This window comes from Haemaphysalis longicornis, unplaced genomic scaffold, assembly GCF_048455015.1.
Source record: "Haemaphysalis longicornis isolate Haplotype H1 unplaced genomic scaffold, Haemaphysalis longicornis Haplotype H1 scaffold_12, whole genome shotgun sequence".
NCBI classification, from domain to species: domain Eukaryota; kingdom Metazoa; phylum Arthropoda; class Arachnida; order Ixodida; family Ixodidae; genus Haemaphysalis; species Haemaphysalis longicornis.
Genome location: NW_027526225.1, coordinates 121,509,578 through 121,537,508, shown reverse-complemented (window position 1 = coordinate 121,537,508; position 27,931 = coordinate 121,509,578). Strand labels below are relative to the sequence as shown.

At 48.4% G+C, this 27,931-nt stretch overlaps 2 protein-coding genes across 2 annotated transcripts in view; both read left to right on the top strand.

The window, feature by feature from the left end:
- Positions 1–1,772, top strand: part of LOC144162152 (uncharacterized) — a 50,507-nt gene extending 48,735 nt beyond the window's left edge. The window contains exon 2 of the mRNA XM_077692640.1: positions 1,696–1,772. The gene's annotated coding sequence lies outside the window, so the exon portion shown is untranslated. The remainder of the gene's footprint in view (positions 1–1,695) is intronic.
- LOC144162151 (ubiquitin-conjugating enzyme E2 Z-like) lies at positions 1,506–23,868 on the top strand. Its single transcript, XM_077692639.1, has 7 exons — positions 1,506–1,779; positions 4,688–4,760; positions 6,428–6,615; positions 8,539–8,665; positions 9,410–9,534; positions 19,056–19,155; positions 23,619–23,868. The coding sequence occupies exons 1-7, from the start codon at positions 1,667–1,669 to the stop codon at positions 23,733–23,735; spliced, it is 843 nt and encodes a 280-aa protein (XP_077548765.1). The 5' UTR covers positions 1,506–1,666; the 3' UTR covers positions 23,736–23,868.
- The last annotated feature ends 4,063 nt before the right edge of the window (positions 23,869–27,931 follow it).

The window sequence follows — 27,931 nt, the reverse complement described above, 5'->3', positions numbered from 1 at the left end:
GGTGGAGTGGGGGAGAGGGCGCGCCTGCGCGCTGAGCTGTTGCGGACGCACGGCGGACGCTACATGTGAGTTAAAGAAATGCTCTGCATTTAAAAAAAGAGGCCGGGCGAGGGGGGGGGGGGGGAGTTTTGTGCCACCCTGATTTGGAGAAGAGAGACGCAGAACTAGGAGGACAAAAAAGTAAAAAAAAAACGCCACGACAGAAATTTCCTGTCCACGAACGCACAAGCTCTCCTGACCAATGCCGTTTCTCAGCAGGAGCATGTGAGTTCACGTCAGTTCGCGTTGCGAGTCCCACCGCGTCACCGCTGAGAAAGCGAGGAGTTTCCTCTCGGTGACTGCTGCATTGTTGCTTGGGGTAACCGGTGTACGCTCTCTGTCGCCGCTTGGGCTGGATAAAACCAGAAAACCAGGCAAGAACACGTGAATACAGTTTTCTGACAAGTTACGCACTCAAATAACTGATTCTTTTTCTTTTTCGTTCATTGTAAGTCCACTTCACTCACCGTCTTGAAGCAAGACATTTGCGTGCTGTTGGGCCTGCTGCCCATTCTTTTTCGAGGGGGCTTCTGATAAGACGAACTTCTGATAAGACGAACTCCTGATAAGACGAACAAAGCATCGTGGTCGCATCGAGTTCGCCTTAGCGGGAGCTCAGTGAATTCGAAGACAAGAAAAATAAAATTCAGTTTGTGCGGAAATCAATTTCGAGCTTTCAATGCAGCCTGATGCAGACTGCCATCGGGGGAACAGCCTCTGTCAGGCTTCTAGCCTTTTGTTTTCCCCCGGTCTTTCCGTCATTTTGCCCTGTATGCGAAAAAAAAAAAAAAAAACTTGAAACTTCAAACAGTATGCAATGGAAAAGCTAACCGCACTGCATTGTCAGTCAGTCTCGAGTTTCTGAAGGATAAAAGTCAATACGCTCATGCGAAAGGCGTATCAAGTCACGACAGGGTACTGAAAAATGTTCAATGAACTAGTCCTCAAAGTAATGACTGTACAAGGCCGACTGGGCCAGGCGAGACCTGGGAACGTAGTTCTTTTCCTTGTGTATTCGAGCGGACAGGGCAGGTGTAGCAACAAGGTGACGTGAAGGAGACCAAGATATACAAAAGTATCTTAAGTGACACAAATTCTTTTTGGTAATAAGACTGATACGTATTAACTTTGAAAGAGCAGCATCCTACGTAACCCCAGAGTCGAAGCTGTGGGCTGTACAGCCTCCACGATGGCCTCTGGCACGCCGTCCATGCTAGAGATACTGCGACTTCATTCGGCAGGACCCCCGTAAGACCAGAAACCGACAAGTTGAACTTCGCTCAGCTGCCGTTGCAGAAATGATGTGAACGGGAGTTTAAGGAAGGAATGTTTAAAGGGAGAAAGGACTGAGCAACCGGAAAGCGAATATCAAACCAAGACAGAAACGTTGCCGGGCAGTGTTTCTTCCGCTCGTCCTTGTTTATTTTCGCTAGTAATAATGATTTATTATTTTCGTTACCGACCAGCCCCGCTTACCACCTTGAGGAGATGAAGAGGACGATGTTTTTGTGTTTAGCGGAATACTCAAAAGAAGAAGAAGAAGGAGAAGAAGAGAACTGGGCCGAAGCAGGAGCCAAGTGGCTTTCTCTAAAATTTGCTACGTTCCGGCTAGACGTCCTCCCGCATCATGACCAACCAGAGCTCTTCTGTTGCTAGTTTCCTGAATAGCCATCCCCACTGGCGCCCCATCCTCCTTCAAGGCGAGCAACCAAGCCCACAGTGCCTGGCAAGGACAAAGCGGTGCGTGCCACTTCCTTCACTCCGTCTCTATTTATTCAACCTTGAAGAGCAGCTCGTTATCAATCTTTCTACACCATTGCTTCCCAGTAAGATCATTCTTTTAAAGCAAACTTCTACTACTTTCGTCCAGCGGTTTCGCTGTGGGTGCGGAAATTTATCTTTTCACCTCTAACCCCCACCTTGCGACGCACCCCTTGAAGCGCACAGTGTGATTCGCCGGCCCCGCTTTCGGCGCTCCGCACAATGCCCCGTTTTCAGTTGTTTTGCTCAATTGATCAACTGAGCGCTGCGTGGTTGCGGGTGCTCCGCTGATCGGCAGCGCGCAGCCTTGCCGTCTCCCACGCATGCGCCCGTGGGTTGTCTCCGGCTACGTGACTCATCTTGCTCCCAGCGACGAGGAATACCGCGTTCGCCGTGAAGAAAGCGAGTCCGGCCGCCTTCTGTGAGCGTTGCGCGGGACTGAGCGGCGTTGAACCTTGGTCGGAAATACAGCTACATCAAACGTTAACCAAGCGAAACCAAGTTTAGACTTGCTTTTCATATCCTAGGTTAGCTAAGCTACGGCGTAGCCTTTAACTGCGCAGCTGTAATATGGGCTTGGACTATTCGAAAGCCGGGTAGGTGGCCGGGACTATGTCCACGGCGCCCGGAGGAATAAACGAGTCTTTGCTGTTTGTTGCCTCAGCGTGGCGTCTGCCGCTCGCAGGGCCCTTCGGAGCTCTCGTAGCACTCATTATTACTGGTGCAACGCCCAGCTGAAGAACACCAAAACACTGGGTTACTCGCCCGGGCATTACTGGTGATGATGATGGTGATGATCAAAGGCCCTTCTTTTGTATCGGGAAACTTGCCGGTGTTATTCTACTTATTTCCCTACCCTTCACTAACCTAATGAGTTTGCTCCCCTCCCCCCGGTTTAAAATCCCATCGCTTCCTGCCCCCTTCCTGCCCTTGCAACCCTGTTTACCTCCAGCCCCCCTTCTGTCCTAGATTCGAATCCGGTATATTACTAATCCTACGTCCCAGCCTCCTCTCTACTTTTCTTCCACCACCACTCCACCTCTTCGTCACCTCTATGGCCCTGAAGTTGAGGCTCCTCCTCACACCAAACCTCAAAGCCTCCGTCAACGTCGCTTCCCCATCGTCCCGCCACGGTCGTATCTCTGTGCAGTCTATTCTACGGTTTCCCGATCCCTGCCGCAGAATACACAAGTTTCGTCTTGTTGCCTACAGTAAGCCGTGTATGCCGTGTTCTCAGACACACGCCCGTGCTCCAAAAATCAATGCACCGCCTCACGTACTGCCATAGAAACCTCCATTCCTGGCTTCTGGTTTCTCTGTTCCTTTTTTCCCTTCAATTCTCTGCACCCAATTCGTCGTCTCTGCTGCTTTTACCTGCTTTTTACCTGTTGTGCACACCCCAGCTTCCCCTACCAAATTTCCGTACCGCTTGGTCAGCTGTCTGGGCCTCCGTCTCCACCGCGTGTCCATGCTTTTCATATACAGGTACCGAAACAGTATCGCGGCCAATTTTTCCTCCTTCATGTCTCGTAGTGTCTCCTCAAACTTGATCTTGCTGTGCGCCTCCCTTTCCTCAAAGGACGACCAGCCCATATCTCCCTGTGCCGCTTCATTCGTGGTTTTGCTATGGGCCCCTGGGGCTGGCCTACCTACCGCTCTCTGATTTACCTGCAGGCCCGCTTGGGTCTCTTGTTTTATACACAGAACCGAATTTCTGAAAGTGAAACCTGGTACCAAGACCACTTCCAGACTTCCCTTACCACCTCGTATTTGTTGTAGCCCCACAGTGCTTTGTGTTTCAGTATTGTCGCCTTCCGTCTTCCTTTTGTTTTGAAGTTGGCCTCACGCACATGCGTGTAATCTGCGCCGTCGTTAAGCCATACTCCTAAATATTTAAACTCCTTTACCGGTGGTATTTCTACTTTTTAAACTGATACCGATTTGTGCTCCATGTCCTCGTTGAAAACCATCATCCCTGATTTTTCTCTGCTAAAAGATAGCCCGAGGTACGTCGCTTTCTCTCCGTATATATCCATCAGGTCCTGCATACCCATCCAGTCATCCGCCATCAACAATATGCCGTCGGCCTGCATTATTCCTGGAATTCGCTGTTCCACCACCTGGCTGTTTTTAAAATAGGATAAATCGAATTCCAGCCTACTGCCCCCTAACATCCTTTCTAAACCCGCCATGAACAGCAGTGGAGAAAGAGGACATCCTTGTTTCAGCCCCTTGTTTCAAACAGACTCGGCTGCTGTCCCCTGGTGGCAGATTGGCCAAACTCTCTGATCGAGAAACGTCGATACTACAGCAACATTTGAACGGCCATTGGTCTCAAGTTGAGTTGTGGTGTATACGTGGGACACGAGACTTACCGGCTATGCGTATTATGTGGGGCGGAGGGGGGACCCGGGGGCGCCGATTTTCCCCAACGAACAGGATACATGCATTTTAAAATGTTGTGTAATTTCCAGTATTATTTACCGCGAATTTCCTAATTCAAGGAGTCCTTCGAAAAACTCAAACTGACAATACAGAAATCACGATACCTACTTTTCTTTCATTACCCGAGTTGCAGTTTGTGTTGACGATAATGTCCATCTATCCGCACAGTCTACGGACGAAAATGGCATTAGCGTGGCTGCAATATATCCTCTATAACGAACGGTATTTGACATATTTATCCATGCTGTATATGGGTATACATTCTGTACAGAGAAATGTAGGCAATTTTGTCCGAAAAACCTCCAAACTCCCTTGTTGTGGGCCTGACGCTGTCGGATAAAAATCGCAATACGAGCATCACTCCACTTAACAGAGTGCTGCGTTAACCAGTGTAGGAAAGAACTCCAGTGGACTAATCGCACGCACCGCTCACATCATGCAGTGACATCAAAGAATTCAATGCGCAGCCGCCTCCGGGAATATTCATCGCCCCGGAAGAAGACGACGTTACAAAGGTAACAAAAACCGCTCGCGGATGCGGCAGCACATCGATTCCGTGTTTAAAGGGACACACACGGGAACTTAGTGGATTTTAATCTCTCCACGACAAATTAAAGGACATCACTTGAAACACATTGAACCAAAACAGATTCCCTGATAGGGCACTAGAACTTTGTAAACGATACTTTTAGATTCACCAACCTTACGTAGGCTTCCAAAACGAACGTAAGCAGCCATGACAATGAGCCGCGCGGCCACGTACTTTTGACTGACCTTGAGGGGAAAACAGGTGTTTATAAACTTCTCCTCAGGTAACAAAATGGATTCTTTCCTTAGTGTCAAACTAAAGTGTCAGTTTAGTGTCAAACTAAAAGTACTTGCGCCAGCGTATTGAGATATTTTTGTGGTCACCTCACTACATGAATCGCAGGCTTTCATACGAGCTAGAGGGCATGCGCTCCAGAAATATCGCGTGTCTGGCGCTTTAAAAGAAGGCTTTGTATAGAGTGCCGTCCAACGCTACTTCAAGCATTCCGCTACAGCCTTTTCCTAAAGCATTCCAAAAAAAAGAAAAGAAAAAAAGGCTCATCTGCAACTTCGTTTTAATTTACGTAACATAGCGTAATGTGATCTAGCCTAACCTAACCTGACAGACCGAAAGCCATTAGTTAAAACACTAAAACCTAAATGACGCCATACAAATTTTACTGGGAACTAAAGGTGTAAAACTGCTAAAGGAGGCTCTAACCGTCACCCTGGGTATAGGGAAGCTGAAGCGGAACGCATGTACCACAACGGCAGATGCTCTGACCTGTGAAAGCCTGGTCTGAAATTCGAGGGTCGTCAGACGGCCCTCTACCAATGGGTGCGCGCTTATCTGGAGCGCCGTCGGCGGCACTCTGTACACTGCGTTAGAATAGGGAGGTGATAAGTAATGAGAACGACTGCCAGACACAACCCTCATCCCTTCTTCCGTCAAACAACGACGCTTTGAAGGGGGAGGACGACACTGGCTCTTACCCTCTGCCCTCCGCTTTCGCTCAGTGAAGGTGCAGTACTGCCCGCGGTGCCAAGAGGTGGAAGCCTATCACCCTTGAGACATTTTCTCAATTTCTTTTTGAAGTTCTTTTTTTTTCGACAGGTCAGGGAGGTGGACCAGACAACTACTGTTGGGCCTAGGAGACATCAGCGTTACTTTACATCAGAATAGCGGCTGAAAGTTTGTATATTGCTGGTAACATGGCTACAGATCACAATGAAAATCAATTGATATCATGTAAGCAAAGATAAATACTTTTCTAAGCCAACGCATTGGTGCGTAGTAGAAAAAACAGCGATCTGAAAAAAAACTTTCACACCAACATTGATTCAAAGAACCAAATGAATGTTTTTCAATCAGGCCACACCGCAGCCGGATATAACCTATAACCACGCACAAAGTTTATGCAACGTCGATTGTAACGTCCCGTGTTTTGCTCGGGAGTACGATGCCCTACTAATACGAGAGAAGAAAGCCGACACAAACTGACATATACAGGCGATGTATTACCTTCCTAATCGCCGTTTCAAATTTCTTATATTTCTCCTTCCGAATCCTTCACTCTCGGGACAGCTGTTCGCTCTATAACTTTCATCGCCACTCGTTACGCACTGGTTGTTCCCCCTCTGCTATTCACCGCAGCTCAACGCTCTCCTCGTGGGCTCCTTCGACACGCCGTACGAGGGCGGCCTGTTCCACTTCATACTCAAGTGCCCGGCCGACTACCCGCTCTCTCCGCCCCGCGTGCGCTTCCTCACTACGGACGGAGGCCGCGTCGCCTTCAACCCGCACTTCTTCGCGGATGGCAGAATCTGCCTCAGCATCCTCAAGTGAGCACGCGGCCAACTTTGGTACTACGTACCAGGGATGCCAGGGGTGCTATTCCAGGAGGCTCGAGTTTGAGCGAAGCTCGGGCAAGGCGGAGCTGTGGTGATAATAATAAGCTCATGATAATAATTCGGGGTAGGGTTAAAACACCTTAAAGATGCGATTCATGCTTTTTGCTGATTATTTAGGTGACGTAATCGGTGCAGGGCAGCGCGCTCCAAGAATGCTGGACTGGGGCGGGGCACATCTTTCAGTGCGTTCTTTCGTTCCACTGCTCACTGGTGGCTACAGGGGGCAAGCAAATCCAGCTACTTTTTTTGTACTTTTACTTTAATAATATGTATTTCACAACAATGTTCTTTTTTTTTTTCTTCCAGGCGTTCGTATGAGCTTTTTGTTTGAAATTTTTCGTCCTAGGAAGTAGTTTCTGCCGTCGGTGGCAGACAGTGCAGTCACATGACTATGGCCGACCGGCAAAAAAAAGAAAGCGGGTGATAGAAGCGCGCCACATTTAAAACAGTTGCTGCTCGCATTACGTTAAAAACCCTCCGCTTTTCGACACAAAATTTCCTCGGTGCGATCCTGTCTGCCTACATGCTTTTAAGGCGAAATCCTGGCGATGCGTATTCGCAACTGCTTTTCTAATACATTTTACATGCGCCTTTTTCCGCGCTTTCGTTTCTTTGTCTTTTGGCCAGGAGTAATTTAAACGGCTTCTGTTCTGCTGTTTGTCAATTTCATTTGTTCGTCTTTGTGTGCAAGCAGACTGCAACACACCACAGCCTCCCTAGAATCGGGGTTATGCGAGGGTGGTGTGCACCTGTGACATCATGTTTAGGCTCCCTCTGCACGCACTATTCTACAACTGTTACTTTTCAAATTAACAGTGTTATGAATTTGGCGACGGGCACATTAGTTCCTCAAAGCTCCCAATTGCGGGCCAATCCCCCAAGTGGCCATGTGTTTCAAGTGAAGGAATAGCAACAATGACAACTTTACAACTTTTCAGATTTGTTTGCTTTATTTTATTTCGCTTTTCACCGCTTTTGTCCGAAGAAGCTCTCCACAGTCGTTTTTTTTTCATAGAGTTCAATCCCCTGATGACCCTCTCTTCTTTCACGCCCTTCCCACTCCCGCTTACCCTCCCTCTGGCGTCACGCGGTTACTTCAGTTTTAGCTCTCCCCTTTACTCGCTTTCCATGCTCTGCTTCCTGCCATACGACGATGACGCTGAACGAACACGTTGAAATGTGGGAAGATCGCCCCTGACAATAGGCACGCGCCGCTGATTGCATTGTAGCGAGGATAATGAACAGAACAGGCCGTAGCTATCGGGGCATGCGTCGTACTAGCACAGACCATGTGGACGAGGAAGGTATGATTATGTCTTATCCAGACGCGAGGATATGCATGACGTAATTCCAGTGGTCGAAGTACGCCAGGACAGGGAGAGAGAGAAATCTTTCTTGGGCAAGTTTCCAAGTTATCTTATGGCTACAGAGCAATAATTTTTGGCTGAACTACTTTGCAACTCTGAAATATAAGTAGCGGATGTGTTCGTTCGCTACTTAATGGAAGCATTTAAGATCGAATGAATAATAAAATTAAGCTAGCAGTCAAAGACGATAACAAGAGAATTGTGGTTTGCCCGTTGCAGTTCGGACAATACATTCAGTAGTAATCGCTGACGGTGGGTCAGTCGAGACTAGCGAAATGCCATCCAATAAACTGACCGGCACAATCGTAGTTGTTCATTGTGCAGAAAGTATTTCTCGTTATCGACCTCCCACATTGATGTCGAGCGAAGGAAAGCTGCACCTGTGTACTTGTTACTGCATATTTTACACAAGCGATTGCAAGATGCACGCGCTGCGGTGTTTTACCAACTTTCCCAATAAAGATAACCTCCTCTTCCGGTTTTCCAGCTATGCAGCGCACAGTTGGGAAGGAAGCGTACGCTGGAGCGCCGTCCAGGGATTGTCCAGCTTGCTGGTTTCCATTCAGTCGCTGTTCAACCAGTACCACGCGCGCACCGGAACAAAGCTTGAACAGGTTGGTTCGGGGATGCCTGATTTTGCCGCTTCTGTTCATCCAATTACCCAAGCAACAGTGCGTTCTCATGCACACAGCTTCGACCTGAAGTCGTAGTCCTGCACCTGATGAGGGATACAGCTTTACCGACACCTTCAATTTTGTCAGAGGTCCTGCAGGTCCCTGAATTCCCAAAGCGCTGCGCTGAACAAATGAAATAGGGCGCATGAATTACGCTGGAGGGCTTCAGCCGAAAATGTAGCGCACGGCTGCGGGCAAATTGCGTTCCCTAGTTACTGGAGTGCTTTTGCGCCGTTGGCGAAAAGCGATAACGGCCGAGTCGAGATGTCGGCGCACGTTTAACATTCCCAGGTGATAGAAAATAATCTCGAGACCACCACTAGGGTGCGCCTCATTGTGCAGGCGTAGCGTCGGCGCGTTAAACCATACAATCAATCAATCTGCTTTGGGGAAGGTGAGTGTAACTTCCAAGATGCCACGTGGCATTACAAACGCTGTGTAAACTTCGCTTTGCTTATTAATCAGCCGAAGCACTTTCACAAACTTTTGGGTAACGTGAAGGTATTCTTCTTGAAGTCAATCGGATCTATTAGAAACAATCACTGAAGGCTGGTTCAACTCGTCTACAACCGTATTTAGACAATTAGTTATCGCCGCTGTCACGGGTGGGAGCGTTTCATGGACTTTTATGGCCGGGTAGTGTCGCGGTTCAGTGAATTATAAAGCAGCTGCTCTCCCCCTCAGGAAGAAGCAACACAGGAGCGCAGAAACAAGGATGCCGTTCTGCTGCATGAGACCATTAGAGTTGCCGTGTGTGGCGTCATCGAAGACTGCTTGAACAGCGCTTCTCTGCTGCCACCGGCCTTGAGGTTCGTATTTCAATTGGCACGCCGTTACTACGCGATCCCATTATTCGTTTATTATGGACTTCGCATGTGTGCTTGGCTTGAAGCAACAGAGCCTCTACGCACGCTTGCACGTACGCTATGAGCTACGTACAAGCGTATATGGAAGATAATAATTTACACAGTATCCTTATCATCGTCCAGCCTCTGCAACACCATCGCCACCAATATATTTGGTAATAGTGAAGAGCACGCGGGACCCGACTTCATCGAGAATTGAACAGGGGGAAGAGAGGAAAGCGTAGAGTAAGGGGTCTCTCTCTCTCTCTCTCTCTCTCTCTCTCTCTCTCTCTCTCTCTTGCGACTTGTATGTATGTATATATATATATATATATATATATATATATATATATATATATATATATATATATATATATATATATATATATATATATAAGACAGAAATAAGTGTTGGCAGTCAAGAAAACCTCGGAAAGCAAAGGGGAGGATGTGGTAGGTCATAGAAACAGATAAAGAATTTGGAAAGAAAGAAAGTGGAGAAAAAATGCCCGCCAGGTGGGATCCGAATCCACGACCTCCAGAATACCGGTCTGGTGCGATAACCACTACGCTACTGGCGGGGCGATTTTCCCCTCCACTTTCTGGGGTATTTATGTTTAGGCATTTTTAGGAAGGTCCCCTTTACCCCGAGTAGCCCGAGTGGCGCTGGCTACCACCCCCAAGTACAGGAAACAAAAAAAAATACCTAAACATAAATATTGTGAGCAGTTAGTCTTGACCGCTACTACAGTCACCCAGTGGTCACTATCCAATACCTCATCTTCTTCTGATAATCATCCTCATCATCATCTTCCACCTCATCGGCTCGTGTCCCTCTCTTCGCCGTAAGCAGAGTGTGTGTTTCCGCGAGGGCTGCTACGCCTATTAAACGTCCTGCAGCGCCTGTCCTTCAACGTCCTTAGGGTGGAGTTCGACCTCGATCCCGTCCTCTACATCTGGCCATTGCATCCCTGGAGCTCCGTTTCGGACCCCTTTTACCACCAAAGGCCATGCAGCGTGAAGCCGGGAGCCAAACCGCTCGCACCGGCCCCGGTGGGACTTCCGATGTTTACGTTCACCAGCCACCAGCGCGACCTTCCGTTTTTCGCCGGGCTCCGCGGCGAGGATGTGGATGACTGGTTGGACCAGTTCACGAGAGTGAGTGCATTTAACCGATGGAACGACACATTCAAGCTCTACAACGTTGGTTTTTACCTGACAGAGGTGCCAAAAACATGGTTCCTAAACCATGGCAGCCGTATCACTGATTGCACCAAATTTAAGGAAGCAATTCGGAAGATTTTCGGGACTCCAAGCACCCGTTTGGACAGTGCCAAAAGGAAGCTAACTTCCCGTATCCAACAACCTGAAGAGACGTGCGCTTCGTACATTGAGGACGTCCTTGCTCTTTGTCGCCGAGTGGATGCTGCGATGCCGGACGCGGAAGAAGTTCGCAACCTCCTGAAGGGCATCGCTCCTTTCGCATTTAACGCTCTCGCAGTCCAAAATCGTGCGAGCGTCAGCGATGTGCCAACAACGTGCCAACGCTTGGACGGCCTACACTCTATTCGGCTGCACCAGGATGCTGGGGTCAATGAGCTGCCGGGAGATGTGGATTTGCTCGCACTCATACGCAGTATCATCCGTGATGAGCTGCAGCTGCGTGACCCACCTCCTTCCTCGCGGGATAACGTTCACCCGGAGGCACCTCATTTTCGCGACCTTGTAAAACAGGAGTTGGCCTCCATGGCGGCAGTGCCGGATTAGGGAACTTTGGGGCCCGGGGCTGCTGCGTCCTTGGGGCTCTAATGACGATGATAATTATGATGATGACGATAATGATGATAATGATTCCGCTTTAATATTCGAAAATTTTCGAAGCCCATGTTATGCTCTCTGATCAGTGATAAATTATACATAATTTTACGCTTTCCGGAAACTTATTTCCTGGTCTGATGTCTAGTATTATATAGCGGATTTTATCAGGCGTCCAAGTTAGTATAGTTTGATTGCCGGTCTATCCCAGATTCCCAATTAATCAAAGCGCCGTGTCGGCCTGCACACGCCATGGTACAGAAGAGTATTTCCTTACAAGAAGCGTATCTTATTAAGCCTGTAAGGTTTTAGTTTTATTGTAAAGTTCTCTACCTGCATATATGGGAGGGCTCAAAGTTCGCGCAGGCAGCTGTCACTCACAGACATCTGCAAAACAGGTAGCCGCCACGGCTTACGGGCCAAAATCCTGTAGGTTACCCGCCCAGACGAGAAAGCACGTGGCGGTTAGAACACGCGCCGCCTTTGAAGGAGTTTGGCGGGGGGGGGGGGGGGGGGGGGGTGCAAAGACGTGTCGCGCAACGCAACCTTCCCATCTCAGCACAATTAGCACAAAGACGATAAGCAGAAAAATGTCGCTTTTTGGGCTGGGGAGTGGTCCGCTTCGTGTGTGGGTTGCGCATGGCCGTCGATCTTTCAGCGGCGATGAACTCCTGTTGCGCAGCGGTGATGGTCTTGCTAGTCGGCAAGCTGTTTCATATTAACGGGTCCCCTTTGGGTTGGAGTGCGACAGGTGAGCACGATAGATGGCATCAGACAACAGTTTATTAGGGATAGAATGTCTCTGCTCACCCCCGCGCTGCTGCTCCCGTCGGTGCCGCGCAACAGGTCCAGCAGTCAGTAGTTCGTTGTCGATCGGTCTGGTCGTTGCTCGGTCGTAACTGGCAGTGGAAACACGCTGAAGCTTCACGTCTAGATTCGGGGTCTACGACGGAGGCGAGTATGGGTGGACGTCTTGTTTTCGAGTCGTCAACACTTCTGCCGCATCCACTGTTTTTCCCGCGCTCCCTCGGGGTTCATCTTCTCCTGCTGCCGCGTCCAAGCGGGAGCGGACCGGCGGGACGCGCTTAGGTCAGCGCCGTCCGCCGGCTCATTCGAAAGCGAAAAGCGCCCAGGGGGACAAACAGCTTACCGTCCCCGAGTCGCGGTGGAGGTCCGTTTTCAAGACGGCACCGAAGGGGCCGCACGTAGGATGCGTTTTTAAGTGGACACAGCTTTCGTCATCCCGAAAGGAAACAGTCGTTCTTGCTTTGTTTGGCGTCCACGCTTGAGCTCTTCACACCGCCTAGGCCTGCTGATTCCCCAGCTCGAAGGGAGCCGCTAGGGTCGGGCTGGCCCGGCGGCCTCTGCGTGCACACGGAGTAGCGCCTAGAGAATTACCCTACGAATAGAGTCGCGCGGACATGTAGCTTGCGCAACGCTTGTTGCTCAGACAGCCTGCAGAGGCTACAGCCCAAAGGCACCGGCTGAAGCCGAACGACCCCGTGAGTGGCCTACACAACCTTTGAACATTTAAATAAACATATATACGCTGACCATTCAGCGAGAAATATCGAGTCGATATCAATCACGCTTATGCGATTCAACTAATCCACTAGATTTATTGAACGGGTCGTTATCGCAATGAACTTCCTTGTCAAGCGCTATACATTGAAATTTCTGGCAGAAACTGTGTATGAGCCCGTAGGGCAGTGCTTAAGTTGTCAATAATTACATATAACGTCCTTCAGGTTGAAACAATTTACCACGTTCTTCAGACATTATGTCATTATTCGCATGCCTGACCATTTCTTATACTGAAACGTGCGCGCGCCGAAACGTCCGCGTACTTACATGTTCGTGTACCTAGAAGACTACCGAAACGACCTGTGCCGAAAAAGAACGAAGCCGAGCTCGGGGCCTTTTTATGTAGCTTCTTAGGCCCGGTCAAGCTGTGTACCCACAAGTTTTGGTCTAAGACGTCTTCTCATATACCTCGGGAAAACCAGGAAGAGGAGTAGGAATAACTAAATTAAATTGAAACGGACTCGAAGGTTGCGAGGGGCCCCCCACTACTCCCCACCTGTCACGAGTTAGTCAGCTTCGGTGTGTAGGTGAGGTTGAAGCTGCCACCTTCAACTTTCAATGCGGGCAGCGAGTACACTCAAGATACGTTTTTTTCATCTGATCGAGCGGGGCCCCTGACAGCTGGGGGCCCGGGGTTGCAGCTTCCGTAGCCCCCTTCCCTTTATCCGGCCGTGCATGGCGGGTATCGTTTCAACGATGCCTCCGGTTCCTATTCCCACCATGCCGCCATATTGCGCGATCGCGGTGAAACCACCCTTACCAATGGAAGTCCCGCCTGCTCATGGACATTTGAGTGCCTTCTCGTCAGCAGCTCCCATGCAGGCTTACTGCAGCGGCGTCCGACCTGCCCGCCAGGCTTATTCGAATGATCGACCTGTATGCTATTATTGCGGAATCCGCGGCCACATCTCCCGTTTCTGTCGACGACGTCAGCCCGATGAGAGGCTGGGATATGCACCTTTGAACGTGACATCCGCTTTGCCTACGGTGCACCGCGAAACCAGTACGTCTCTTCAACGCGATGGTACTCGCCGCCTCCGGCCCCAGTTGATACGCCTCACAACGAGCGTTAGTCACGACGCCGCCGATCACCCTCGCCGTATCGCCGCTCTGTCTCGCCCCTACGACCCACGTCCCACCTCTCGGACTACCAATCGGAAAACTGGCGACTGCAGGTTTTGAAGGAGAAACTGAGTTATTCAAAAAGCCAAGAACGCCTCCAAAAAAACCGTCGAATACATATATGTGAACGTTGAAGGTTGTGATGTTGATTCCCTCGTTGACACCGGATCTAGCATATCCGTTATTAGCGAAAATGTTTGTTCACGGCTCCGAAAATAACCCGGTACACTGGCCCCTCACTGTGTGGTGCTAATCAAGTTGTGCAAGAGCCGTATGGATTCTGTAGAGTGCGCGTTTCGATTGAGGGAATTCGACACCACATCCAGTGTAATCTTGTCCTGCTGCTCCCACGAACTCATTCTAGGGTGGGCTTTCTCTCGTCGGCATCTTCTGTCATCTCCTGCCAAAACCCGGACATTGCGATCGCTCCTATCGAGCATACAGACAGCATCCCCGATGTTCCGCAGTGTCGCGTGGTGGCGAGTGCAGATTTTGCTCTTAGGCCTGGCTGTGAGAGAAGAATTTTGGTTTGTGGTGGCCATTTCTGCGATGAAGACATGCTCCTAATTCCGAGTGCTCGTTTTCTACCATGGGGAAGCGTTGTCGCAACTTGTCTTGGACGTTTCTCGCATGGGTCTGCGTGGCTAGTCACCAAGACCTCTACACTGGAAACGATCCTCCCACGTCAAGGCACCCCGATCGCTACCGCTGCGGACACCGAAGCTGTCTCGGTTCTTCCGCTTTGTTCGGTTTCCTCCACTTCCCAATCTCGCACTAACTCTCCCCACCCTGACCTTGCCGTGAGAATCATCTCTGACCTTTCCCCACCGCAAACCGACTGCTTCCTGAATCTCCTGCACAGGCACAAAGCTTTATTTGACTCTCAATGCCCTACACTTGGTCAGACATCCGCCGCCCATACCGGGTATCCTCACCTGAGCGGAAAATCATAAGCGGCAATGTTGCCGAAATGCTACAGCGCAAAATTATACGTCCATCTAAAAGTCCTTGGGCATCCCCTGTGGTTTTGGTACGGAAAAATGACGGGTCTGTCCGATTTTGCATCGACTACCATGCACTGAATAAAATCACTCGAAGGATGTATATCCAATGCCTCGCATTGATTTCTACAGCCTCGATCTCCGTCCTGGTTATTGGCAGATTCCAATGGACGAGGCCGATAAAGAAAAGACAGCCTTCGACACCCCTGATGGACTCTACGAGTTTAACGTAACGCCGTTTGGACTTTTTAATGCTCCTGCAACATTTGAGCGTATGATAGACACTGTACTCAGGGGCCTTAAATGGAAGAGAGAGAAAGACAAGACTTTATTGTGCCCAAATAAGAAGACTGGTGTTATGTCTTCTTTCTTGCAAGTGCTCGGGCAACCCCGTGGGAGTCAGCGGCCTCTCTTGCTATTCGGACCAGGGCCTGTTGATCTTCAGCGGTAGAGCTGTGCAGTGCGGCCTCCCCCTGCTCAACGTTGTGCATGTTTAGCAAATATGTGCTGTGTTCCTGTGGGTTCATAGCGATTGGGGGGCACTTACACATCATGTGTGAGAGGGTAGCCCACCGTGAACAAAATTTACATTTCGGGTCATATAAGTCGGGATACATCTGGTGATACAGGACTGGGTCTGGAAAGGAATTAGGCTGCAATAGTCGTCGTGCTACAGCCTGTTTTCTGTCGAGGGACTGGTGGGGGCTGGGATATGATCGTCTGCCCTCCCTAAATGAAAAACGTGTCTATGTTACCTGTACGATATTGTTATTTTTTCTTCAAGCTTTGCTGAGCCCTTCAAACGGCTGGATGAGGTCAACTAAGGCGGTCAGTTGGGCGAGTTGGTTACTGACTAAGGAAATCATCCGTTCTAGCGTGTGTTTCGTCGCCTCTTTTACCTTTGTCTCTGTTTAGTGTTCGCTATCTACCGTGTTTTTCGTCGCCTCTTTTATCTTTGTCTCTGTTTAGTGTTCGCTATCTAGCGTGTGTTTCTTCGCTCTTTTACCTTTGTCTTTGTTTAGTGTTCGCTAGTACGATGATTACCTTAGTGGATGAGGTCCTCTTGTGCCACGACAGTGCGGGCATTCAGCTAAATACTAAGAAATGCCATTTCGCCGCACGAAGCATCAGTCTTAGGCCACGTCGTGAGCACCAAGGGTATCTGACCATACCCAGCCAAAGTGGCTGCTATCGTCGAGTTCCCGCGCCATCAGCAGCAAAAGGCTCTACGTAGCTTTCTTGGCCTGGCGTCCTACTTCTGTGGCTTTGTACGCACCTTCGCAACAAGTGCTTCACCCCTTAACAAGTTCCTCCGCTCCGGAACTTCCTTTCAGTGGTCGGACGGCTGCGAAGAGGCTTTCCAGCAGCTGAAGGCCGCGCTCCCTTCAGAGCCTATACTGGGCCATTTTGATGAATCCAGGCCGGTCATTCTTCATACTGACGCTAGTGGCTATAGGATCGATGCGGTTCTCTTGCAGTCGGATGAACAGGGTCGGGAGTGGATTATTTCATACGCCACTCGCTCCCTCAGTTCTGCGGAGACGACTATAGTATCACCGAGCAGGAGTGTCTCGCCGTGGTTTGGGCCGTCCAAAAGTTTCGACTCTACCTCTACGGTAGGCACTCATGGTCGTTACGGACCGCTATGCACTGTGCTGGTTGCACACTCGTAAGAATTTAGCAGGACGCCTGGGATGCGGGATACTTCGACTTCAGAAATATGACTTCACTGTCACATACCGGGAAATGCACCTCGAGACCGATGCTCTTTCGCGTTGCCCACTGCAGCCGCCTGACACCATTTCAACATCGATGCCACCAGACAAGCTACTCCCTCTCGCACCTATCAACTGCAAGTCGTTTGACCTGTCACGGCTCCCAGAACTTCAAATACAAGACCTCTACTGCCGTACTATAATCGACTGCCTTACCGCACAACGCGGCCTCCTAACAGTCGGTCCCGTCGCAAACTTCAGAGCTTCCAGCTTTTATTTGGTGGGCTGCATCGTATGAACCATCACGTATCTGGCTACGAATGGGCTCCCGTTGCGCCGCGCACCATCCAGCAGCAGATTTTGGAAGCCCTTCACGCCGATGCCACAGCGGGTCACCTAGGCTTCGACAAAACGTATGATCGCGTCCGCGGTCGTTTCTTTTTGCCTGGCCTTTCTAACTACTTGGCCCGCTACGTCGCTTCGTGGACTTCGTGTCAGCAGCGCAAACGGTCCACATCACCACCTGCTGGAGTGTTGCGCCCACTTCCTTGTCCTACGCCGTTCGAGGCCGTTGGCATAAACGGACCGTTGCCCGGCACAGTTACTGGCTACCGCTGGATGGTGACCACCGTGGACAATTTAACGCGTTATGCGGAGACTGCAGCCATTCGCTCTGGATGAGCTTCAGAGGTTGCATGTTTCTTCTTGCGTTCCATACTACTCCGTCATGGTGCCCCTCGTGTCCTTTTAAGCGATCAGGGCAGGACATTTTTGTCTACTATTGTTGAAGAAGTTCTGCGCACATCGAACACTGTTCACAAAACCACATCCGGCTATCATTCACAGACGAACGGGTTGACTGAACGATTTCATCGGACTCTCTCTGATATGATTTCAATGTATATACAGCCTAACCATACCAACTGGGACGCGATTATCCCGTTCGTTACGTTCGCATATACACTGCAGTTCAAAAAACGACCGGATATTCTCCATTTTTCCCCGTCTACGGCCGTGACCCACCATTCATGCACGATGCTTCATTTTTATCGGCTCCTGTAACCGCATTAAGCCCGCTCTCTGAGCAGTTCGTCGCCGGACTCAACCACTGCCGCCGAGCTGCCCGTCTGAATACAGAGGCCTGCCAACAGGATCGAAAGGATCGCTACGACGCCCCTCACCGTGCTGTTCGGTTCCGGCCTGGCGACGAGGTGCTACTTTGAACTCCCACGCGCAGGCCAGGATTGTGTGAGAAATTTCTGCGCCGCTTCACGGGTCTTGCTTGAAGAAACCTCCCCAGTGAACTATCGTGTCGCCCCTACTTGCACCCCACTGGACCGCCGCTGCCGTGGCACAGAAGTCGTGCACGTCTCACGCCTCAAGCCGTTCGTGCGCCGCGCTTCCCCAACACTTGCGGCCGGGCGGCGCCTCGACCGGAGGGGGAAATTGGTGTGAGCAGTTAGTCGTGGTGCGCTACCCCTTTGGGACATTTACCGCTACTGCACTCACCCAGTGGTCACTATCCCATACCTCATCTTCCTCTGACAGTCATCCTCATCATCATCTTTCATCCCATTGGCTCATGTCCTTCTCTTCGCCGTCAGCTGAGTGTGTGTTCCCCGAGGGGTGTTGCGCCTAATAAACGTCCTGCAGCAGGTGTCCTTCAAGGTCCGTGCAATATGTATATAGCTAGAGAGAGAGACAGATTTTCAACCATGCTAAAGAAATGAAATGGCGCCCAATTTGCACTCCGGCGGATCTGAACCCACAATATTAGGATAGCTTGATCAATGCTCTATGAAATGATATACAGGGGCGGGTGAATTTACATCCATTTTATCGTATGCTTATTCGTACGTAAGCGAAGCAGACAAAAGCCTATACTTTGAAAAGCTTGCTCCTGGTCTGTGGATTCACTTCACTGTTATAATGCCAGTAACCGAGAATTTTCAGACAACGTTCGGTTGTCTGTGTTAATTTTGCTTAATACTTGGGGAGCTCATACAACACAATTGCCACGTAAGAGATTTCTTTGGCAAATGTATATAGCCGCTGATATAATTAGTCCACGACTAACGCTACATTCAATGTCAATTGCCTTAAGGGCGGCAGGATTGTCCTGTTCGCTGGGGTTATAAAAGAAAGGAATCCCCACCAGTATACATTCCTGCCCATATTTCAGGCGTATCAGGCCCGCATGACCATTAGTTCAAAATCATTGCGTATAATTTAATTTCTAAACATGCAGAAACGTGGCTTTGACAACCTTTCTGGACTTCTACGAAACTTACGAAAATTTTGCGAAATCTCTGCTACACCTGAGTGGTTCTTCAATGGCGCCCACTTCCGTAAGTTGTGGTCACTTTTTTACTCTTAACGTGTCTGCTTCTTTAGACGAGTGTTTATTTCTTAGTGGTACTCGGGTTCTGAGAGGATTGGGCCCTTTCAAAACCACCCCCAAACAGCCTGCTCCATTCGTCGGGAGTGAAATACAATGCAGTTCACAAAGGCCTCGTAAGGTCACTATTCGTATGTGCAGTGAAATTTAGTGGTGATATTTAAAGTGCCTAGAATTGCGGAGTCTACACTAATCGAGGCTCAAATTATTGTCCTGCGCCATAAATTTGTCCTCTGCAACAAAAATAACTGTTGACGTCCTGCTAGTTGTACGGGATTACATCACATTTAAGGATCGAGCCTTGGGTACATGTCTCAAAAACCGCGAAAACTGGCCGTAGTGGTCGTCGTCCTTTAACCTGTACAGTAAGCAGATGGCCACATCTGCAAAGAAAGAAAATAGATAAATAATAATACATTTTGGTTTGCAGGGATTAGAACTAGGGTAGCCAGAGCAGTAGCAAGGTGCCCTAACCACTGCGCTATCTGGCGGCACGTGAGTAGAGCAGGTGCAGTGCGGACCGCTCTGATTGTGAAAAACGTGAATGGCGTCCGTCTGTCTGTGGTAGCAACTGACGTCCAAAGGCGAGTTAACGGAAGCGAAGAAAAATGCACAGATATGATGGAGCAGTTCAGATGCCTAGTATCCGGGCTGTCAGTTTTGACGTCGGTGGTTCTACCGCCAAAGGGTTAAACCCATGGTATATATGTGACGTCAGCCTGAATAAATGACTATGGCTTGACTCTTCACCCCGAGTGCACGTTTGCTTGTTTAGCCCTTTGGGGCCGTCGCGGACGCCACACTTCAATGACGCAGTCGACTCTAGAACCACCTGAAAAAGTAAGCTCTCGACATCTCTTCAATATTGCGTAAGCCGCCGAACAGAACGCAAGTTTTCTTTTCACGTCGTGAGTGCCGAAACGTTCAGGCAAGCGCGATAGAAGGTTAGGCCTAGGCGGATGGCCGCACCGGCGAGGACAGGGTGGCCAGTATAACAGTCACGAAATCGGAATGCATCGAGCTTCAAACAGCAAATACGCCAAGGAAAACGTCAAGGTGAAGCCAGACTGCAAAACATCGATATGTACCAACCGGTATTTTCAGTAAGCAAGCAAAATTCGCGCCACTCCGTTCATAAGTTTGTGAGCGCTCCGTCCTCGAATAGACGCAACATGGCTGACATATCGGCGAAGCCACCTCCATTTTTGCGGGTTCCCGCGAGGCCGGCCATTTCGTGGAGCGAGTGGCACCGCTTGTTCGAAACTTATCTTATCGCTCCCGTCAACGAAAATCGGCAGTTCTCAAGAAATGTTTCGGAGCTGAAGCAAATCGAATCGCTCTCAGGATCAAGTCAACCACAACGGCAGGCAGAAATTCAGTCAACGAATATGACTTCCTCGACCAAGACCTTGCCTCTCACTTCAACGTCGTGGCATCGCAACGGATCAACAAACCAAGTTCGAAGATTATGGCAAGAAGAGACCGAATCCGCCGTAGAGTTTGAGTGCCATGTTCAATATTGGGGCCAACAATGCAACTTTGGCTGCGAGGAATCCTCTTCACTTGTCGATCAACTCATCGCGGGACTAACGTCAGATCGCACCAGGGCACGCCTGCTCGCAGAAGGGCCGGCACTGATGTTTGACAAAGACATCTCAATTATCTAACACGTAACTGAAGCCCAGGATCTGATGCAATATTACCGTGCAGCGAAAGAAGAAATAGTTTGGGCAATCAACGGGACTCAAGGAACTGGAACGGTTGGATTTCTTTATCGCGGATTTGAATCCAATACCTTCGTAAACAGCAACTGAAGTTCACTGCCAACAACATGTGGCAGTTGTTAGAGGACGCGACATCCACTTCAACATTGCCCAGCCCTCGGAGAAATGTGCTTGATGTGTGGTAAACGAGACCACTTCAGGAATGTCTGCCGTACGCCGCTTCCTGCAGCTACGCATCCGTCGTTACCTCGTGTGAAACTACACACCCGGCCCCCGGTGGAAAACCCCGAGCCTTACCCGACGACAAGGAGCACTTTGTCGTCAGCCAGCTTGGCCAACATGCAACTACATAACGCCAAGGATTCTACACTGATACCACTTTGCTTTCTCTTTTGGAGTCGCTACAATCGGGAGTCGTAAAGCTGATATCTGAGGTTGGATCCGTTAGCATAGACTTTGAAAGTATCTTACCCTTAGTTGACGAAGCCAGACGAAAAGAGTTGGGGTTGACGCGCTATCCAATCAAACTCCTCGTCCAGAGGGTAAGAGAGAGAGCTGGCAAGCCTGAAGGAGAAGCCGAGAAGGCCGACGGAGAGGACAATCTTATGATCGAAGACGTCGACTATGACGACGCGCCCTCCGACAAGGACAAGAAAAAGAAGAGAAAGAAAAGGCGAGAAGGGCTCGTGTGTGTGCAAAATGTGAGCGGTGAACGTCAAGGGCAATGAACGTTACCCGGAACCAGAGTACGTGTTTGCGGTTGCTGCGACTGGTCGGTGAAGTGCTTCATCCAAGGGGGAAATGTAGTAGCCGGGGTTTCGGTTTTGCTTTCGATATCGCTGGTTCTACCACCAGCGGGCCAACCCCAGGATGTATATGCGATGTCGGTCTGAATAAATAACTCTTTGGCTTAACTCTTCAATCGGAGTGCCCGCCTGTTCTCTTCGCCCTTCGGGGTCGTCGCCCACGCGACACAAGGTGCTTTTGCTATTCACTCGCTGTCGGCTTCAAATCACGTAAACAGACGTATATGCAAGAGGAACTTCTTATTAAAACACCATGTGCGCATATCTCGCGTGCAGCTCATAACTCAACACCCAACATTTACGAGGCGCCTTAGCAAAAGTCGAAACCACTTGTATTTGATTTCAGAGCTAGTTATGACAGTTTAACACAGAGGGCAGACGCTCTAGGCGATAAGCGAGAGACTGAGTTCATCGCCACGTTTTCGTCGCATTGTGCATATTACCCGAACGACGGCATGTGTTTCTCTTCGGTACGAGAGGGCCGCTGTCACTGAGCACATATCCGAACCCAAATCTGCTTTGGTAGCTTGTAAATGTGGAGATCGAGCCGAATCCGCATCCTTTCGGTGCTTCGAGTCTTCACTGATAAAATTGTATAACTGCTGGCTTTCAATTACACTGTAGGTCTGTTTTCCGGATACAGGAACCACTAAACAATTATCAGTTTCTAAAGGCTGCGCCGCAATTGAAAACCGCAATGTCAATAAAAAACATGCACTATTTTACAGGCCGATGTCCACCCGAGCATGTCATATGCAAGGCCACTCCGAGGCATTCTCTGAAGATTAACATTACTAGCTACGCCTGGCAGAGTTATGGCCCTGTGATTACAGCCAATGTTCAACATGTGCATGCACAGCACATGTCTACTCTCCAAACTTCCTTTTAATTTTAAACTGACGACTTTACGGCGTACCGTACGAACTATCCTTTCGTAATCGTACGTGTGCATGTGTTCCCGCAGGGTGTGTAAGGTTTGGATGATTGCGTGAATTTTTTTTTCGGCGAGGCGTCTTTGTTTGACTAATGGACTACCCCAAATTTTAAGGAAAGAATCGCTCTGAACCTGTTCCCCTGAATGAGTAAGGACCATAAACCAAGAGCCCGCTGAAGATGTTACTCTTCAGCTAGAAGTGCTTGTGTCATTCCTAGCTAACACTATCCACGTTTCCAGGTTTGCCTTGGCTTGATGTATGAAAACCTTGTTAGTAGGTAGGTTTCCGGATTAGAGTGAAACGAATATTCATATACGCCCTCCCCCCTTTGAGGTGATATGACTTACACTGGCACTTGTTTATCCATAGTTACGCAATTTCAGGGATTCTTTAAGGAAATCGATTCTCGAGGTATGTCAACCCATAGCAGTACTATAGGAAACTCCGTAATCATTCGTGAAATCCTTTAGCTGGTGCTAAAAATCGCAGTACCATAGTGGCGTCACTCGAAATTATTTCAATTTCCAGGTATCCGTGCAGATATTGTAAAGTAAAGATGGGGGGTTACCAAATTCCGCTTTCTATTTTGCGCACAAAGAGTAATGTATTGCTTATGAAAATGGCTTAACTCCCGCAAGCCATCGATCCTGGCTGTGACTGTTCTGAAGCTACAATGGGAGATGAGGTGGTCTCGGTAGGGATGGAATCTCGCACACCGCTGCAACATCCTGTTTCCAAATCAGGCTGAGGTTACACAAAAATGCCCACATTATTGGAACACCAGTCTCGACCTCATACCCTGCGCTGCTGCTGTTCGCAATGCAAGAAGGTAATTGATGGTGTCGAGTCGCGTACTTCACTCTAGGCCTCTTCTGTGATCCTGTCATAAAACATGTAAATTTATGGACAGTATGCTGATCCAGGTCGCGTTTATTTTTTCTCTTTCAGCTTGCCGGTGGAACAGTTGGCGTGTTTTATTTCGACAGATTGCTCACACAACTGCAGAGCCTGAAGGGGCGCTTGAAGGAACAACAGCATGCTGCCCACGGACAGCAGAACCAGTGAAGGCTGTTGACCCTTTCTAGGACAGTACTCGAGCCACGACACCATCTTTTCTTCTATCTTTCAAGCTGCCTGTAATGCTAAATAACGACGCTGTCCACTTTTAAATTCGCCTAAGAGTGAGAGGAAATGTTGAAAGTTAAAATATGAAAAATAAAGATGTACCAAAATGTAGTTAACAACAAATAATTGCGGTTTCACGCACCTCGGTACACCATAGCATAAGCAACTTGCTCTTGGGTATGCGTACAAGTTTTGTAAGGCGGTGCACTTTCGCAACCCATTTTTTGAAGAACACTCTAAGATTGTTCATTCACGCTTTTTGGGGCTGCACAAAAGCACTACCACCATCTGGGTCCTTTCCGAAATACCGAGCATGAAGGCGAAGTATATGTAGGCATGCCTCGCCTACAGAAGTTCCCTGAGCGGCACCGTTCAATTCATGTGGGCAATGCTTCACGCACAGGGACAGTTGCGGAACACACTACTCCACAACAACGAGCTAACCTTAAACACGCTGCGGCTGAAAATTACCGAAACAAACTTTTTACAAAAATGCTGCATACAAAAGTGGTGGGCATAGAATTCAGAACACCGCAAATGTTTTTTTTTTTAATCCCGGGGGGAGAGGCATTACAAGGCTAAAAGTACGAAAGCTGCGGTTTAGACAAGTGTGCTGCCCTGCATACTATTGAACACAGTTTAGGCAAAACGCTACTGCATAACTTAACCTCGCGGCGTTCTTTAATTTAGTGGTACATACACACTGAATTGGTAGTTGCAAAAATGGGCTAGAAAAAGTGGTGGAATGAAGCGACAAGCTACAGTAACAAATTTCAATCTTTATATTAACGGAAGTCCCGCAACTAAACCTGCTAAACATGCTACTAACCACTAAACCGATAAACCTGCTAATGGGGGAACGCAATACTATACTACTTTAGAGTAATGAGAGTGGAAAACGTTTTGTAGCCGAGATTGAATATAAACAAGGTCTGGTAATTGTGCTTGGCTAAAGTGGGGTGGTTGTGAAATGCGAGCCTAATTGTTTACGACATCCAAGGAACCAGTCCCTGTGTTGCACAGTATATTACAAAAAGCAAGGGGCCAGAAACGCTTCACTGTGGTACACCGGATGAAAAGTATCATGTGGGAGAAATATAAATTATTAACAGCTGTAAACTGTTGTCGTAGTGAAAGAAAGGTGCGGAACCATGAAAGGGTTTGGGAATCTAATCGAAGAGCAGGCGCAAAATTAAGCGGCAAGGGGGTACACGGTCCAATGCTTTCGAAAAATCGAAAAACATGCAGTCAGTTTGCTGTTTATTGTCCATGTTAGTATGCAAGTCAGTCGTAAATTCAAATACTGTGTCTCGCACGATAGGCCTTTCCTGAATCCATGCTGGTTAGAAAAAAAAGAAGCAGTTTGATTTGAGCTCATTGTAAACGTGCAAATGCACGTGAATGATATAGGGCGGTAGTTCTCTGGGTAATGCTTATTTCCTGATTTGAATATGGGTATGACCTTAGCGATTTTCCGATCGTCTGGTAGCAATCCAGAAAATAATCAATGTCTTAAGATGTGATAAAGAATTTTACTAGAAACGGAGATGGTGCTTTTTAGTATTTTAGAATTTATGTTATCTACGCCAGAAGATGCAGATATTCCTAGATAATTGATCCGAGTGGCGACAACTTCCTCAGTAACTTCAATAGGTTCCTTGCATGGCCAGGCATACTCAGAAAAAGGAGGCAATTTAGAATAATTTTCCTGAGTAAACACAGAGGAAAAGAATGAATTAAAGGCTGCGGGACATTTGTTTTCATGTACTGGGATGTGGTTATCATCATGCAGAGATATTGTTATTATCATGGTCAGGGGACATTACTCGCCAGAACTATTTTTTTTCATTTGATATCAGGAGTGATGGCAGGTCATTGGAAAAGTACTTTTTTTGTGGGTTTAATTCGCGGCAGTAAGTGTCAAGGTAATTACTGTAACTTTGCCAAGCAGATGGTGTACGGGTGCGCTTTGGGAGGTTAGAGGTGTTTCTTTAGTTGATTGATTGTTTGTAGGGTTTAACGAGCCGACGCAACGCAGGCGATGAGGCTCGCCATAGTGGAGGGCTCCGGATTAATTTTGACTACCCGTGGATCTTTAACTTGCACCGAAATCTCGTACACGCGGGCGTTTTTGCTTTTCACCTCTACCAGAAAAGCGGCCGCCGCGGCCGGGAATCGATCCCGCGACCTTGTAATCAGCAGCGCAACGCCTTAGCCACTGAGCCACTGCGGCGGGTGCGTTTCTTTAGTACCTCATTCTTTTTAGTGTTCTGGAAAACCAGGGATTACTTTTGTCATTAGTTATTGAGATCAGGGGGAAGTACTGGTTGATAAGGGTAGACATTTGTTTTTAAGTTTCAGCCAGTTATCTTGAACCGTTCTACTGTAAAGAGATGGGAGTAGTATTTGGTTAAAAATATGTCCAAAACTTCATTAAATTCAGTAAAGTGTGCTCTGTTGTAGTCACGAATTTGTATTGTTTCAACACTAGAAAACGGCTCTGGAAGTTTGATGCCTGCAGTAATTTGTTGTCACTAAATCCGTCGAGGTGTAATACAGTGTGAAGGGATTTTGGTGCATTTGTTTGTATTAGATCTAATATGTTGTGTCTGCAAGTTGGCTGGTTAATGACCTGAGAGAAGTTGAAGAGTTAAACTGAGGAGTTGTTCGGAAATGCGACAAAAAGACGATGATTGTTTTCAGTCGATTAGCGGAACGTTAGTCACCAAACAGGTAAATGGTGTTTGTACCGGTGATTTGAATTGCTTCGGTGATGTTGTGTAGTTGGGTAACAAAAGAACTGCGTGAGTCCGGTGGTCTGTAGCAAACACCGGTTCGTATTTTAATGGAATTAACCACTACGACAACCCATACGATTTCCAAAGCGGGACCAGAGCTGATTAAATTCGAAGTTAATGCTTTTTAACACCAAGAAGGATGCCACCACCTCTTCGGTTGTTGTGATCTTTACGGTAAATATTGTAAGAATTGTTGTCAAGAAGACTTTCGTTATCGTTTACATCGGGATGCAACCAAGTTTCAGTAGAAGCGGGAAGATAAGAGTTATTGTCATCTATGAAGGAACCAACAAGGTTGCGTTTAGGGACCATGCTTCCTATGTTACTGAACAATAATGATAACATGGACGGGGTGAGAGGTAGCTTAGTTGCCTGGCGCACGGTCAGTATGCGGCGAATATCTTTGAGCTATTTTTTCTACGAAACGACGGCGTTAGTGATCGATTCATAAATATTAGTCGTGTTATCGATTAGAACCCTGTCTACTGCAAGTTTGAACGACACGTTTATAGGCTTAGCAAAGTCCAATAGCATTTTGTGAATTTTTTGTGTAGCTGGTGAGGCATGTTCCCCAATTGATTGCTGTGAACCCTTTAGCTTGCGCGCCGATGGCAGTATAGTTTGCTTGTCTTCAAAAAAATGTTAGTTTGGCGATAATGGGTGTGTTCTTCCTGTCCACGTATTTGCCTAGCCTGCGTACGCACTCAGATTGTGTAGTGTTGGTTGAAATCTGTAGCTCCTCTGAGCAGAATTCAACTATTGTATGTTCCGATGCTGCCCAGTTTTCTTTTTGTTCGTATTCAATCCCAACGAACAACAGATTTGATCTGCGGAGTCTATTTTCCGCGCCCCCACACCTGGACGTAATGGCAGCAAGCTGTTGCGAAACGTCGCACGAGGGAGCCACTGGATTGCCTGGCTCAACTGCGCTTCTCGAGGCGATGCTCGACTCCAACGCCGCGACCTTCGCTTTCAAGTGGCATAAGGCAGTTTTGGGCACGTTTGACTCAGTCACAATACTCGAACCTATGCTTGATTGTAATGCTGCAAGCTTCGTTGCCAAATTAGGATGTCAGAGGATGCTTGTTTTTCTGTAAGGATATTTAGGTCAGCCAACAGAACTGCCTGACTGGTCTTTAACTCTTGCATTGCTTCAAGTGCTGAAACCAGTGTGTCCGCTGAGTCCGCCCCCGACCTTGTCTTAGGTGGCCCCGGGTTGGACTCAATATCGCCAGAAAGCATGAGTAGCAAACTGAATAAACCTGAACACAAGGAATGACAAGGCCTGAAGGATTGCTTCAGCACTTCAATCTACTCACTTGGGCACGACACCGCTTT